This window comes from Galeopterus variegatus, unplaced genomic scaffold (assembly GCF_000696425.1).
Source record: "Galeopterus variegatus unplaced genomic scaffold, G_variegatus-3.0.2 Scaffold262, whole genome shotgun sequence".
Taxonomy (NCBI): domain Eukaryota; kingdom Metazoa; phylum Chordata; class Mammalia; order Dermoptera; family Cynocephalidae; genus Galeopterus; species Galeopterus variegatus.
The window spans coordinates 547,028-563,787 of record NW_007726373.1 but is presented as its reverse complement, the minus strand read 5'-3'; the positions used below and the strand labels follow the sequence as shown (position 1 = coordinate 563,787).

General features: G+C 39.9%; 1 protein-coding gene across 1 annotated transcript in view; it reads left to right on the top strand.

Annotated features, from left to right (window-relative positions):
* The window catches only part of SLC25A17 (solute carrier family 25 (mitochondrial carrier; peroxisomal membrane protein, 34kDa), member 17), a 56,938-nt gene extending 40,635 nt beyond the window's left edge, over positions 1 to 16,303 (top strand). Inside the window, exons 5-9 of the mRNA XM_008566686.1 lie at positions 8,106 to 8,222; positions 9,594 to 9,739; positions 9,831 to 9,926; positions 11,141 to 11,223; positions 15,396 to 16,303. Of these exons, the coding sequence (XP_008564908.1) occupies positions 8,106 to 8,222; positions 9,594 to 9,739; positions 9,831 to 9,926; positions 11,141 to 11,223; positions 15,396 to 15,543 (590 nt within the window). The 3' untranslated portion in view covers positions 15,544 to 16,303. The remainder of the gene's footprint in view (positions 1 to 8,105; positions 8,223 to 9,593; positions 9,740 to 9,830; positions 9,927 to 11,140; positions 11,224 to 15,395) is intronic.
* Positions 16,304 to 16,760: the final 457 nt, after the last annotated feature.

Genomic DNA, 16,760 nt, shown 5'->3' with positions numbered 1-16,760 from the left:
GGGAACCGGTCTGTATGTGGGATCCGAACCCTCAGCGGGAGCGCCGCTGCGCTCCCAAGCGGCGCACTGTAGCAGTGCGCCACCGGGCCGGCCCCGTGTGCTTTTTTTCTTACATAACCTATACCTATAATGTTTTGCCTATAGTAACAGATACAACTGGCATAAACAGGTTGGAGTTGAGTCATAATTCACTCTTAGTAAGCGTAAAACTCAGTGGATAATAGTTGACGAGTGTGGGCTTACTAGCAAGTAGCCTCCTGGTCACAAGCATTCAGTGTGCTGTGGGCATCTGTCAGTATGTCTTATGAAAGGAAAGAAGAACATAGGTTTACCTGGTGAGTCCATTATGTGGAGCTCGTTAAAAGAGATCCCACCGTAATAATCCTGAAATGTCTTCTTGAGTGGGTGAAAAAAGCGTGGAATTACAGTCGACATGCAGAGGGAGCTCATGGATCTGTGTCAGTTGTGAGCATCATCTATTTCGTGCGTTGTCAGAGAAATGGTCAAGACCTGCTCTTCTGAAACCCAAATCTAATTGTGTTATCCCCTGCATAATACCCTTCAGTGTCTGGCCCTTGCACATAGCGTGGTACCCTCAGCATACCAGGCCCCCACTGTTTACAGGATGAAAGCCTGACATACAAGATCTGCTAGGATACTACTTACTCTCTAGTTTGATCTTTACTAATCTTCACTTGATCTTTACTGCAGATGCCACAGGGCACTGAGTGCAGTCATGTGTTGCTTCACGATAGGGATACATACTGAGAAATGTATCATTAGGCGATTTTGTCACTGTGCAAACGTCACAGAGTGTACTTACACAAACCTAGATGGTATAGCCTACTATACTCCTAAGCTATATGGTATAGCCACCGTCGTATGTGCAGTCCATTGTTGACCAAGACGTTATGCAGCACATGACTGTACTGGTAAGGAGGAGGCTACTCACTAGTACACCCATGCTCTTCTACTTCTAACCACCAAGTTTTATGCTTACTGAGAGTGAATTATGTCTTTTCTCCAACCTGCTTATGGCAACTGTATCTGTTATTGTAGGCAAAGCATTACAGGTATGGATATTCTCCTCCCATGCCAAACTGTGACTATACCAAGACATTTAGTACCTTCATTCCTCTACAGCGACTGTGGTCTGTCTGAAACAGTCTTACTCTTTTTCATCTTAGTAACCTATTCATCCTTTTATTCTCAGCTATCTCTTCTTCAGGAATCCTTCCCTGTTTCCCATATTCACTACCCCCAGGTTTCATTCTGGGTTAGGTGCTCTTACTCTGTGCTCCAACATGGCACCTACCTTTGTCTTCATGCTTACTCTACTATATAATAATAAGTCTGCATGTTCTTCTTTATTTTTTACTGGACAATAACTTCCTTAAAGGCAGAGATTACATTTTTGTTATCTCTGCATCCCCAGTGTCTTAGCACACTGCCTGGTACATAGAAGGTGCTGATTAAATGTTGAATGGATTAATTAAATTTAAAGGACTGCTCCTCCTATAGGCCTTTTGCCAAATGGCAACTCTAGTCTTCTAGTTGCCCTACCAAAAATCCTGAATTTATCTTCTTTCTCTCTGACCCCACCTCCTATCCACAAGCAAATCCTATTACCTCTTTCTTCATATGGTATCCAGAATTTATCTCCTCCTCTCCACTACCACATGAGTCCCAACCACCATCAAATCTTGCCTGAATTATCTTCAGAGCCTCCTAACTGATCTTCTGCTTCCTCCTTGGCCCCTTCAGTCTGTATTCAGCACAGCAGCCAGTGTGATTATGTTAAAATGTAGGTGAGATCATATCATTTCTCTGTTCAGAGCCCTTCACTTGCTTCCCATCTCACTCAGTAAAGGCCAGTCCTTGCCTTGTCCTACAAAGCCCTGTATGACCTGGCCCTCCTATTCTCTTCACGCACACTGTCGCAGCCACCCTGGCCTCTTTTCTCCTCCCTGAGCACTCCTGGCTTGCGTCTGCCTGTGTACCTGCTGTTTCCTCTGCCTGGTGACTGCACAGTTAACTCCTTCACCTCCTTTAAAGTTTCTCCCTAAATGGTCACATTGTCTAAAATGGTTCCCCTTTCTAGCCCCCAATACTCTCTATTCTCCTCTGTGCTTAAATTTTGTCCTTAACCCTTATTCTCTAAAATACTACGTTTTACTTATTTATCTTGTTTATTGTCTGTTGTACACCATTAGACTATAAGCTTTATGAGGACAGAGATTTTTCATTTATTATTATTATTTTTTTTAATTTTTAAAATTTTTTAAAGATGACCGGTGAGGGATCTTAACCCTTGACTTGGTGTTGTCAGCACCACGCTCAGCCAGAGAGCCAACCGGCCACCCTTATATAGGATCCGAACCCGTGGCCTTGGTGTTATCAGCACCACACTCTCCCAAGTGAGCCACGGGCTGGCCCTTCATTTTTTATTTACTCCTGTATCCTCAGCACCTATCTTAACCCTTGACTTGGTGTTGTCAGCACCACACTCAGCCAGTGAGCCAACCGGCCACCCTTATATAGGATCCGAACCCGTGGCCTTGGTGTTTTCAGCACCACACTCTCCCAAGTGAGCCACGGGCTGGCCCTTCATTTTTTATTTACTCCTGTATCCTCAGCACCTAGAACCTGGCTTAGCACACAGTAGATACACAATTGATGAGCAGGCTATAAAGGAATGACTTGTGGAGGGGGTACTAGAAAAAGTTTTCTATATTAACCAAAGGAATTGGGCCAGGATTACAATTTGTTTACTGCATCTAAAGTATATATTAAGTCATTTCAGAATTGCTAATTCATTCTTAGGGGGTGGGGGGAGATGGGGAGGGAACATATACTAAGTTTCATATTTGTTTCCAGTGGCTGATATCAATAGTGTTTAATATCAATAAAGATAAATATTCTTAATAGCTATCGGAAAAAATAGGGCATTAGAGTGAAAGTGAAATTCTGTCTTTTGAGATTTTAAAAAATAAAGTGAATAATCACATGATGATTAGATCAGTGGTTCTCAACTGAGGCTGATTTTGACCCACAGGGAACATATGGACATGTCTAGATACATTTTTATCTATGGTACTGGCATCTAGTGGGTAGAGGCCAGGGATACTGCTAAACATTCTACACAACAGTCCCATGCACACAACAAAGAATTAGCCAGCCCAAAATGTCAGTATTGTCACAGTAGAGTGACCCTGGGTTGAAGAATTTTATAATCTTTTGTAATTCTGAGATTTTCTTATTATAGGTCTTCTCTTTTTCTGAAGGTGGGGAATTCCTTGGAAATTTTGTGAGTTTTAAACTGATCTTGATAGCATGTTTTTATATCTTAATACAAGGATACTTTTTAAAAAATCATGGAAAAACAGAATTAAAAGATAATATGAATCTTTCCATGAACTTTTTGAAGTATCCTCATATATACATATTCTTACAGTAATTAGAAGAGCTTTTCCTCTTCCTGCTATGAGCCCTGTTGTATTATAATTACTGTAGAAATGAGTTTTATTATCTCCAAGGAGAACTAGGAGCAGCATTATTGCTATTCAAATCTGCTCGAAAGAAATTAAGAGAGAAATGTAATAAAACAAACAAAATTCTGCTTGAAACTTAGAAATTTATTATTTATTGTATTTTCACAGAAAAAAAAATAAATAAAGCCCATAAATCTTAATACTCTGGGGAAGAATTTGGGAACAGAACCTTGCAGATAACTTAAATGAAGAAGACACTTGACATTTTTATGAAAGTGGAATTTTTACCAATAACTGTTTTGAATGCAGGTGGTTTTATCATTGCTGTGATAGTTCAAAATCCATTTTCTGCCCTTGGGCTTTAACTTAAAACTGACAAGACAGGTTTGTTCCTGTTGTGTATTGAGTTGCATTCCCTCCTGAAGAGTCAAAGGGTTAGATTTATGGCCATTCTCTTGTATCTGTGATCATTGTACATATTTCCCAGAAGTACATACCCAATTAGCATACTTCATTTTTGTTTTCTGTCAGTAACAAAAGAGACTCACTGCTGGTAAAACTACTTGTTTTCAAGATTTCAGAAGTAAATAGTTGTGTTTCAATTATTCCTTGAGTCAGTGAATAATTTTAGTGTGATCAGTTACTGTTCTTCATCTCTTGATTTTGGTCTTGTTTACTAGTAAATGATTTGTTACCCCCCAAAAAGAAAAAAGAATCATAGACATTAGAATTAGAAGAAAAACAATCTCCTGTCCTTAGGTAGATAAGGTATTAATTAGTATTTCCATCTTAGAGTTGAAGTTACATCCATAGCTTGGAATCGGTAGAAGAGTTTTCTACCCAGGATCATAAATAAGCAGATGGTTTTCTTTATCCTTTGGGCCAGTCAGGCATTATTAAGAGTTGGAATCAGTAATCATTAATGTCTTGTGACATATTTCTCCTCAGTAGAATGTTGTCTCTTGCTTTATTATATTTTTTTTCTTTTGGCAGCTGGCCAGTACAGGGAAAATTTCAATGGTATCTATGCTATTGTATTTACTTTATGTCTATTATTTATACTCTTACACACATCTCTAAATCTATATGTCCTATATGACAGGTACTTTACTTATGTTATCCCATTAAACTCTCACAGCAATCCAAGGAAGCAAGTCTTACAACTCTCATTTTTTTTTTTTAAAAGATGACCGGTAAGGGGATCTTAACCCTTGACTTGGTGTTGTCAGCACCATGCTCAGCCAGTGAGCGAACCGGCCATCCCTATATGGGATCCGAACCCGGGGCCTTGGTGTTATCAGCACCGCACTCTCCCGAGTGAGCCAGGGCCGGCCCAATTCTCAAGTATTTTTGAGTGTCTTTTCCCAGAACTCATAAAATTATAGTGGTCAAAAAGTACCTCTCTGTCTATTTTGGCTTAGAGGATGAAAAAAGTACTTGAATTTTTCAGATAAAAAAGCCTTGAAAAGCAAAATGTTTTTACAAGGACTTTATATTCTCTCATTTAAATAATGTGGTTCATTTTTTTCGTACTTGAGGTTTTTCTCAGAATCATTTCAGTGTTTCAGCTTGTATTAATAGTGGGGATATGAAAGCCAAATTTTAAATAATGGTTAAATCTTAATCTTTGCTGCATTGCCTCTTAGGTGTTTTGTGTGCCTACCTCTTGAATAGAACATGAAAGAAATTTTTATTTCTAAAGAATTTATTTAATGGGCAGTGTATTTAATTTGTTTAGAAAGGTATGAACACTGTACCTTTCTGCAGGGTCCATGGAAGCTTGTGATCGCCTGTCTTCCTTTTCATCTTGAAAAATATCTAGCAGACCTTTCAGTAGCACTTTCTAGTTTGATGTTCCTGGCTGTTGATTTTTTTCTGTTAAGTGAAGTGTGCATTGCATTGAATAGGAATACATTCTAAAGTCTGAGCAAATGGGCATGTATTGATATCCTTCTATCTTGGCCTCTGGGGCACTGAAACTTTTTAAAAATGAGACTAGCAGGAATCTGTAGGTAAAGCTTTTCCAGATTATGATCAGTGCCTCAAATAACAATGTATGGATGTATCAAGTCGTAACTAACGATGACTCCTTGATGTTGCATGAATCTATAAAAATATAACAAATACAATTTATAAAACTATTGGTAATTTCTTTTGAAAAATGTATTCTCATAATGCTCCTAAGAGAGAGGTAGCAAAATATCTTTTTTTTATTTTTCCTTTTTGTCTTTTTTTACTGACCGGTAACCGGATCGCAACCCTCGGTGTTGCGCGCACACCGCGCTCAGCCAGTGAGTGGGAACCGGTCTCCACATGGGATCCGAACGGCGGGAGCGCCACCGCACTCCCAAGTGGCGCACTCTCCAGTGTGCCACCGGGCCGGCCCAGCAAAATATCTTTTTTTTATTTTTCCTTTTTGTCTTTTTTTACTGACCGGTAACCGGATCGCAACCCTCGGTGTTGCGCATGCACCGCGCTCAGCCAGTGAGTGGGAACCGGTCTCCACATGGGATCCGAACGGCGGGAGCGCCACCGCGCTCCCAAGTGGCGCACTCTCCAGTGTGCCACCGGGCTGGCCCAGCAAAATATCTTTTGCAACTGTATGCAACAAATGAAAAAATTGAATTTTATTTATTTATTTAGGCGGCTGGCTGGTATGGGGATCCAAACCCTTGACCTTGGTGTTATCAGCACCACACTCTAGCTGAGTGAGCTAATCAGCCAACCCAAAACTGAATTTTAATCTCTTGGCTGTTTCACCAAGTTTATCCTTGATGAGATTGTGTCTTCTGTATGCAGGTTCAGTATCCCTTATCCTAAATGCTTGGGACCAGAAGTGTTTCAGATTTTGGATTTTCTCAGATTTTAGAGTATTTGCATACGCATAATGAGATATCTTGGGGATGGGATCCAAGTCTAAACATAAAATTCATTTATGTTTCAGACACACCTTATACACATAGCCTGAAGATAATTTCTTACAGTGTTTTCAATAATTTTGTACATGAAACACATGACCTGTCACATGAGGTCAGGTATGGAATTTTCCACTTATGGTGTCATGTTGGTGCTCAAAAAGGTTCAGATTTTAGATTTTGGAGCATTTCAAATTTCAGATTTTCAGATTAGGGATGCTCAACCTGAAGTATGTTTTGAGATTCCTTAAATCGAGATTCCCTAAATTGAAACATTTTTGGTCCACTTTTGTTTAAATGACTTTTAGTAAAAGATTTCTCTTCCTTAGGACTGTGCCTTTTGGTTCTTCAGAAAGTGACTAGAGTCCGGCAGTTCTGTGTGTGCTTGTTTGCTGAGTTTGTTCATTGGTTCATTTGTTCAGTCACAGTAGTCCCTTCTCCACAGTTTCACTTTCCGAGGTTTCACCTGACTTGTATTAAAATATATTGTTATAATTTTCTTTTTTTTTTATGAAGAAATGAAATTTATTTCTTACAGTTTTAGAGGCTGGGAAGTCCATGGTCCGGGGGCATGTCTGGTGAAGGCCTTCTTGGTGTGACTCTCTACAGCAACAGATTATCACATAGCAAGAAGGGCTAGAGCAAGAGAGACATAATTTTCTATTTTATTGTTAGTTATTGTTTTTAGTCTCTTACTATGACTAATTTATAAATTAATTTATAAATTAAGCTTTATTGTAAATGCATATATATGGGAAAATACATGGTACATATCGGGCTCAGGTTCAGGCATCTACTGGGGTCTTGGAACATAACCCCCACAGATAAGGGGGGACTATTATTATATTTATTTAACAAATATTTGTAAAGTATATACCATGTGTCAGGCACTTTGTTACAATTCTGTCTGGTATTTTTTTTAATCATTTCAGGACTGATGAGGAATGGTTTAATATCTCACGATGGTGTTAAATTGGGATCATGTATTTTCAGAAAAGAAGCACCTGGCTCATTGTATTGTTCCACCCTGAGACAACCTTGGGGGGGCCAAGATCCCCATCCTTAAGCTTGTAAGGATTGTGATGCTCGCGAAGCTATTTCAGGTGTTTTGTCACACTTCATAGCTGCTGCTTGCTGCCTGCCTATCCTAATTCTCTAAGCAATAAGGGACTCTTCAATGAGCTTCTAGTCCCTGTTGAAGCACTTTGAAATATCACCACTTTCTCCCACCTGTTATCCATTGTACCAGATTCATATTCACTTAAAACCATGTGAGCTACTCGTGTGAGAGTTGTAAATTGTGTGTTTTATCTGATATTGCCATGGACTTAGCACGTTATTAATAAGCCACTTCCTCTCTATAAAGCTGTTATTTAAGAATTATATTTAAAACTATATCACAATTGCTACTTTGAATGCTGTATAAATTGACAAGTAGATTGCCTCCTGTTGCACAAATAAGGAAACTTACTACTTTTTTCACTTGGAGAGGTGCTGCTGCCAGCCATTTTGCTATCCAAATTGCTTCTAACAATAGTGGCTTCTGTTGTACCCTGACACAAAGAGACACCTTACCCTGTATTTCTCAGGAAGTCGGTGGCAGAGGTGTAAATGAAATATTGGTGTGTAGCTGTAAGACAGCAAAGTTTAAAAGGTTACATTTTGCTTTCCCTATGTCTCTCCCTCTTTCTTTTTAAAGGAGTGGTGAATGTGTTGCTAACGACTCCACTCTGGGTTGTAAACACCAGACTGAAGCTCCAAGGGGCAAAATTTAGGAATGAAGACATTGTACCAACCAACTACAAAAGTATTGTTGGTAAGTGTCTTCTTGGCTGAGTTCCTCTTGAAGGGTTTTCTTCCTTCTTTGTATCTGGAATCTATTGCAATGGTAAAGCTACGTAACAGACAACCTCAAATCTCAGTAAGCATTTGTTTAGCTCATGTGTCTGGGTTAACAGGGATTTGACTCATTTAGGTGACCCCAGTCTGAGAGTCTCAGCTCCACATCTCTCATCCTCTTCCTGGGACCAGCCTGAGCATATTCTTCTCATGGTGATAGTGAAAACACAAGAGTATAGACCCAGTTGTGCAAGAATATTTCAAGCCCCTGTTTGCACCTTCTGACATCCTAATGGCCAGAGTCATCTCATGGCCAAGCCCAGACAAGGGGTAGAGAAGCATACTGCTCCCAAGGAGTGTAGCTAGGAGGGGGTGAGCATTTTTGAAGAATAACCTATTATACTTGTTTTGGTAGAGTTGTCTTTGGATATAGAGACCAGATTGGTATCTGATATTTTTGAGACTCTGCAATTTAATAATATCACATTGCCTGGTTTTCCTTTCCCATGTGTCTGTCTTTGTAATTGGAACAGTGGTTTTCTTATAAGTCAGATTCTGTATAATGGACTGTATTAGTCCATTTCTGTTCCTTATAACAAAAGACCTGGAACTGGGTGATTTAAAAAGAAAACAAAATTTATTGCTTACAGTTTCAGAAGTTAGGTAGTCCAATGTCCAGTCACATCTGGTGAGTCTTCCTTCTTGGTAACTTTACAGCAATGCAGGGGTCTCACATGGTAGAAAATGGTGGAGCAGAGAGAGGGACAGACTCTTTGTGCTCCCCTTTTAAAGCCCTCAGAACCACGCCCCTGACCACCATTATTAATCCATTCACTATGGCACGGTCCTACAATCCATTCACCTCTTGAAGGCCCTGCCTTTCAATTACCATAATAGGATTTCCACTCTCTTAACACTGTCACAGTGGGAGTCAGGTTTTAGGAGGACACTCAATCCAAGGCATGGACTCTAGGAAATGATCTCATCTTTTGTTGTATTGGAGTTTGTTGTGAAACATGTGACCTGCAGTTCACATTTCTGTGTAATACAGAGTTCCTGGTGGTGGTGATAATTACTTAGGAAAACTTGACATTCTCACCCCAGATTGTTAGCAAGAGTTGCCTGTGATCGAAGTTGGTCTCTCAATAACTTATTGACTGTCAGTGTCTGATTATTATCAAAAAATAGTTAACTGGTAAACTTGCCCCCAAAATATTATTGCAAGAAGGAAATCTTTGTAGAACCAGTATGGTTTGTGTTCTGGGTACATATGAAAAGAATTCACGTTGTCTTTTCTAGTTAGAGGATTGTCATTACACCTTTCAAAAGTCTCTGATTTCTTGCTTAGATGCTTTTCACCAGATCATTCGAGATGAAGGAATCTTGGCTTTATGGAATGGCACATTTCCCTCCTTGCTGCTGGTCTTCAATCCTGCTATCCAGTTCATGTTCTATGAAGGTTTAAAACGCCAGCTTTTAAAGAAACGAATGAAGGTAATCCTTGATTTTGTAAGCAGCCAAATAACAATCTTTGACCCTTCTTGTTGTTTGGGTTGATATGGTTTGTACATTCTTTGCTTTCCAGCTTTCTTCTTTGGATGTGTTCATCATTGGTGCAGTAGCCAAAGCAATCGCCACAACGGTCACCTATCCCATGCAGACGGTACAATCAATCCTGAGGGTGAGTGCGTGCTGGGCTTCTCCCTGCCTTTAGTCAAACAACATTCTAAAATACGCAGTCTTGGGCCGGCCCGGTGGCGCACTGCTACAGTGCGCTGCTTGGGAGCGCGGCGGCACTCCTGCCGAGGGTTTGGATCCCACATACAGACCGGTTCCTGCTCACTGGCTGAGCGAGGTGCGGGTGCGGCACCGAGGGTTGCGATCCCGTTGCCGGTCCTGGTCCGGTACGGGCGCAACACTGAGGGTTGTGATCCGTTGCCGGACATGAAAAAAGACAAAAAATAAAATAAAATACGCAGTCTCTTTATTTAATGCAATGTTAATAAAGCAATAAAGCAGTCAGTTGGTGTATTAGAGTATTATTCCCCATCCATTTTCCCATTTGTTTGATATTCTGCTAACCAGACTGGTTATCAGTTGGTTTCCCATTTGGTTTGGAATGAAGTGTACATTTACGATTTCTTAGGTGACATTGTATCTCAGGAAACCCACATGTGGAGAAAGGTTTTTTAAGGGCCTCAGGAAAATAGAAATTTGATTCCTTCTCATTCAAGTTGATTTGCTTGGTGCTCTAGGGCAGATTATCCTTTACAAAATTAGAGGTTAATTACTTTCCTTCACTCAGGAGGAATTAGTGATTTAGCTTCTCTGAAACACTTTCAAATTTCTGTTTTCTTAATTCGTTCACTTATTTATCCATTCAAATATTTATTAAGCACCCATTCTATGGGAGGAGCTGGGTATAGAGTGGTGAATAAAACAGTCATTTCTGCTTTCAAGGACCTAATGGAAGAGAAAATGAACAGGTAAACAAATAAAATAAATAGGCAATTACAAATTGAAAAAGAGCTTATAAAGGAAGTGAACAGCATTCTGTGATTTAGTGGAGGTGAGGGCCTTAGCCTGATTGGAGATGGGCTTCTTTGAGGAAGCATATTTAAATCAAGATACAAAGGAAGATAAGGACCCAGCCATGCAAAGAGTGGAGGAAAGTGAATTTCAGGTAAAAGGAGCATGATGTGCTAAGAGCTTGTTGTACATCTCGAAGGCTGGAGAGTAGATTAGGGTGAGATTGGAAAAGGTATTAATTGGATATTTTTATTATTGTATATTATAAAACATTACTCCAATATGATTTCCCTTCCAGGTAAAAATTGAGATAAAAAAAGCAGTAATAAACAGTAATTATTTATCTTTTATTTCCTTCTTCCCCAGTTTGGACGCCACAGACTAAACCCAGAAAACAGAACATTGGGGAGTCTTCGGAATGTTCTCTATCTTCTTCATCAACGAGTAAGGTGAGCTTTGTAGATGCTAACTGTCTTTCAACAGCTGTCTCTGACAAGGAGTGGTTGGGTTTGCTTCTCTTACACTATTGCCTTGGTAGTCACAGCATCAGCCTCAAAAACATCTCCTTTGCATACTGTGTTTAGACATGTAATATGACAGCATTTTGGGCAATTATGGAAAAGTTCAGGTCCTTATTCTTTGATAGTTACAAATATGAAGAACTCCTTCAGAAAAGGAACCCTCCTGTAATCTAATATACAGACCATTCTGCTTGGGTGGTGTTTCCATCAATGGCGTGTCTTATGATCTCTCTTAGGAATATAACATCTGTTTATAGAATAGCAGTAGTTGTGGGAAATAGAGGGGGGAGTAGGAAGAGTAATAACAATTATGATGAAGGTGATGTTGATAAGAGCAACTAACATTTTTGAGTGTTTGCTCTGTGATAGACACTGAACTAGATACTATACAGGGATAATCTCACTTAGTCCTGACAATAGCTCTATGAGGCAGGAACTATTGTCATTACCCTGTTTCATTTAAAGAAACTGACACTTAGGCCGGCCGTGGCTCACTTGGGAGAGTGTGGTGCTAATAACACCAAGGCCACAGGTTCGGATCCCCATATAGGGATGGCCGGACAGCTCACTTGGGAGAGCATGGTGCTGACAACACCAAGTCAAGGGTTAAGATCCCCTTACTGGTCATCTTTAAAAAAAAAAAAAAAAAGAAAGAAAGAAATTGACACGTTAGGGAAGTCAAATAAGTCAAGGACCTCCTTTGAAGCAAAAAGTGCTATAACTTTATTATTGTTCCTAGATACAAGATACTTTGAAAGTAAACATTATAAAAATAGGATATGCATTGGATAAAAAATAAAATCAAAGGCAAAGAATTGGTATAAAGTAAAAAATAAATACTCACCATACCAAGTGTTGACAAGGATATGGAGCAACCAGAATTTTCCTATGCTACTGGTGGGAATACAGGAGGGTACAACTGCTTCAGAAAGTATTTTGGCATTTTCCTTAAAAAGTTAAACATACAGGGGCCGGCCCGGCGGTGCACTGCTACAGTGCGCCGCTTGGGAAGCGCGGTGGCGCTCCCGCCGAGGGTTCGGATCCCACATACAGACCGGCCGCTCACTGGCTGAGCGAGGTGCGGGAGCAACACCGAGGGTTGCGATCCTGTAGCCGGTCCCGGTCCGGTGCGGGCGCGACACTGAGGGTTGCGATCCGTTGCCGGTCACGAAAAAAAAAAAAAGTTAAACATACACCTATCATAGGACTGAGCCATTCCACTTCAAGATATTTATCCAAGGAGAAATGAAAGCATGTGTCTACACAAAGACTTGTACACAAATGTTAATAACAGCTTTATTTGTAAGGGTGAAAAACTGGAGAGGCTGGCCTGTGGCTCACTTGGGAGAGTGCGGTGCTGATAGCACCAAAGCCACAGGTTCAGATCCCTGTATAGGGATGGCCGGTTAGCTCACTTGGGAGAGTGTGGTGCTGATAACAGCAAGTCAAGGGTTAAGATTCCCTTACCAGTCATCTTTAAAAAAAAAAAAAAAAAAAAAGGGCCGGCCCGGGTACGGCGCTTGGGAGCGTGGCAGCGCTCCCGCCGAGGGTTTGGATCCCATGTAGAGACCGGTCCGCTCACTGATTGAGCGCGGTGCGGGCGTGACACCGAGGGTTGTGATCCCATTACCGGTCACGAAAAAAGACAAAAAGGAAACAAAACAAAAAAAAACTGGAAACAAACCCAAATGTCCATCAGTGGGTGAATAGATACACAAGTTGATATATTCATACAGTGGAAAACTACTGAGAAATTAAAAAAGAAGAAATTATTGATACATGAAACAACATGGAAGAATCTCAAAATAATTATGCTGAGTGAAAGAAGTCAAATAAAAAAGAATTCATTCTATATGATTTCATTTCTATAAAATTCTAGAAAATGCAAACTAATCTATAGTGATAGAAAGCAGATCAGTGGGTTACCTGGGGCCAGGATAGGCATATGGAGGGAATGATTATAAAGGGACATAAGGATATTTTGAGGGTGATGGCTGTGTTTACCATTTTGAATATGTTGATGGAATCGCGAGAATACTTGTATACCTTAGTCAAAATTCATCAATTTGAAGTAAGCTGAACTTTAATAAAAGCTGTAAGTACATGCATACATAACCCCTGCTTTCTCTCCTTATTCCTTTTCCAAGAGGTAGTCACCGATCATAGTTAAGTATATATATTTCCAGAATATTATATAAAACATGTATTTGCAACATATATGTACAGCTTGCCTTTTTATAAACAAACATCCCTTCACATTGGCATCTGTGAACTTATTTTTGTAGTGACTGCCTAGTTTCCTATACATCATGTACCATGATTTATTTACATTTATTGATGGATATTTAGGGTGCTTCCAGGTTTTTGCCTTTACAAACATTGCTGAATGAACAGCCCAAAAATTTAGCTTTGTACACCTGTGTGATTATAATTGTAGAGAAAATTCTTTTACGTGAAATTAAGTCATTAAGGAGTTTGAACATACAGAATTTTGATAGAATGAAGAGCTTTCATTCTGCACATTAGAATGTTCTGCGATGATGGAAATATCTGTACTGTTTGGTAGGGTTGCTGCTAGATGCAGATAGCTATTGAGCAATTGAAATATGCCCAGTGCAACTGAGAAACTGAATTTTTAATTTTTAAAAAATTTTAATTGGGCCGGCCCGGTGGCGCACTGCTACAGTGCGCCGCTTGGGAGCGCGGCAGCGCTCCCGCCGAGGGTTCGGATCCCACATACAGACCGGTTCCCGCTCACTGGCTGAGCGAGGTGCGGGCGCAACACCGAGGGGTGTGATCCCGTTGCTGGTCCCGGTCCGGTACGGGCGCGACACTGAGGGTTGCGATCCGTTGCTGGACACGAAAAAAGACAAAAAAAAAAAATTTTAATTGCCACATATGGCCAGTGGCTACTACAAATGCAGTATACCATACCAGGCCTCTCCAAGCTTTTGTGTAATTAAGAATCACCTGAGATGCTTGTTAAAATGCAGATTCATGCCTCCTTTCTGGGATGAGGCCTGGCACTCTACATTTCTAAATAAACCCTGGTGTTTCTGATGTGGGTGAACCTCACCTTCAGAAACACTGAGGTAGAGTTTCTTGGGTTTCTTGGGTTATCATAATTCAAGTTAGTCAATGAACTTTAGAATACTTAGAAATTCATGAGTCGAGTCTTTTTGTTCTTGTTTTCCCCTAATAATAGGTTTTCACACAGCAAATGTATAGTAATAGCTTCTGAATGGAGCACTTGCTTAGTTTTAATATCTTAATCTGCATTGCTATGTGTAGCCCTGGAGTTGCTGATGAACTAGCATATGTGATTAATCACTGTCAGCAAATAGCTTTGGAGAGATCGTTTGCTCTGAACTCCTGGTTCCAGGCAAAGCATTCTTCTCTGAGGTTAGAGCAGTGGCTCTTAAGGGTGGTCTTCAGGCTGGCATCATCATCCCCATCACTTGGGAGTTTATTAGAAATGCACGTTCTTGAGTCCCATCCCAAACTTAGTGAATCAGAAACTCTGGGAATGGACCCGGCAATCTGTGTTTTAACAAGCCCTTCGGGTGTTAGGGTTGCAGGCTAAATTTGAGAACTGCTAGATTAGAGGGTCAAATGTATGGGAAGTCTGAGAATTGGGTAGCTTTTTGTTTCTGTCTCTTTCTCTTGTTCTATTGAGGCTAAAATGATCTAAACGAATTGGAAGGTTTCCTACCATTTAAGGACTGTTAAGTTGAAATAACTGAGTTGGGAGAGCATTAAAGTTAAAATCTAAAAATTCTTAATTGCATCTCAGATTTTGGCATTAACCTGGTTTTAGGAGATTTTAGGATCTGCATCCTATCATTGGGATGTTGTCAAAATTCTGCTAGTTAATGGTGACTATAAAGGCAAAGTATTGATGCCTCGTAAACAATAAATTTTCATCAGTCCCCAAATACCTTTAAAGATAAGAAATACTTTGACAACAGAAGTCTGTGTTAAGATCGAAAACCTCCATTGCTTGTTTTGATCAAAATAGCTGTCCAGGTAGCATATTTCTCTGATGCACAACTTGACTTTTACAAAGAAAATCTTTTGTTTTTTCAAAACTTTTCTTTTAGGCGTTTTGGAATAATAGGACTCTACAAAGGCCTCGAAGCCAAACTGCTGCAGACAGTCCTCACCGCTGCTCTCATGTTCCTTGTTTATGAGAAACTGACGGCTGCTACCTTCACAGTTATGGGGCTGAAGAGTGCACGCAAGCGCTGAGCTGCCTTACACTAAAAAGTGCAGAGGATGCTCAAGACAGGGGGTTTCCTTCTGAGCAGAGAGAAGTGATTCTCCTTTTATTCTGGCTCCTTCTACCATAGATTTTACCCTCATTGGCTTGAAAAGCACCTGAGGGTAAACAGGGAGTACAGCCAGTTGGACCTGTTGCCTGCCAAAGTAATTTTTATGATGGATGGTTGGATTTGGGGATGAAGGTTGGACTAATATGAAAAGAAAATATTAAAAACCTAAAAGTGAAAGTTTGTGGGGTTTTATTGGTTGTCTTAAAGGGAATAGACTATTGCTTTCATGTATTATCTTTCAATTTAAAGTTTTTCTTCAATTTATAAGCTGTTCTCTTTCCCTCAACTCTCCCCCAGGTTCCAGGACAAATTTAATAACATGTAATTCTCTTCAGGTACTTTTGTATGTCTTAATCTTGGTGTTTTCTTCACTAAAAATAATACTATGTGCCATGGGCATGACTTTATTTTTGTTGGGCTTTTTTCCTCCTGCTTAAGGGGAGGTATCTTCTTTAGTACATGAGCTATTTATTTTGTGGAGGAAATGAAAATTATTAATCCCAAATGATTCTCTTATAACCTATTTGTAAACGTCACTCATTCATTACTGTTTGATGTAGGTTTTTAAATATTTATTTTGAATCAACTCTTTTACTACATAGAGTGCTTGCGGTTTTATGTCTATCCATACAAGCCCCAATCAGGCAAGCCCCAATAAATTGTCAGCATAAAAGACATTCTTGAAATTTGCTCTTTATTAAGGTATCACATTGGGTTTGCAACCAGATGGTAAAAATCACAAAAAAGGGAGGGGGAGCAGATACCTTGTTTAGGCTCTGGAATATTTTCTCCCTTTATAAACTCTTGGTGGAGGCTGTATATTTTGAGAACGAACATCTGATTGAAGTATTTCACTTGGAAACATTCCTTAGAGTCCTGCCACTCAAAGTGTGGTTCATTAATAGTAGCATTGACTTTAGCTGAGAGCTTGTTACACATGCAGCCCAGACCTTCTGAGTCATATTCTGCATTTTAGCAAATACCCAGGTGATTCATATTCACATTAAAGTTCAGGAGACCTGGGGCCCCTGATCCGACAGAAGATGTGATTAGTTTCAATGATAGAAACCAAGATAAAAATTTTCTCAAAGGAAAGATAGACTAATGTATTAAAACGACCTCTGAAAAGTCTAG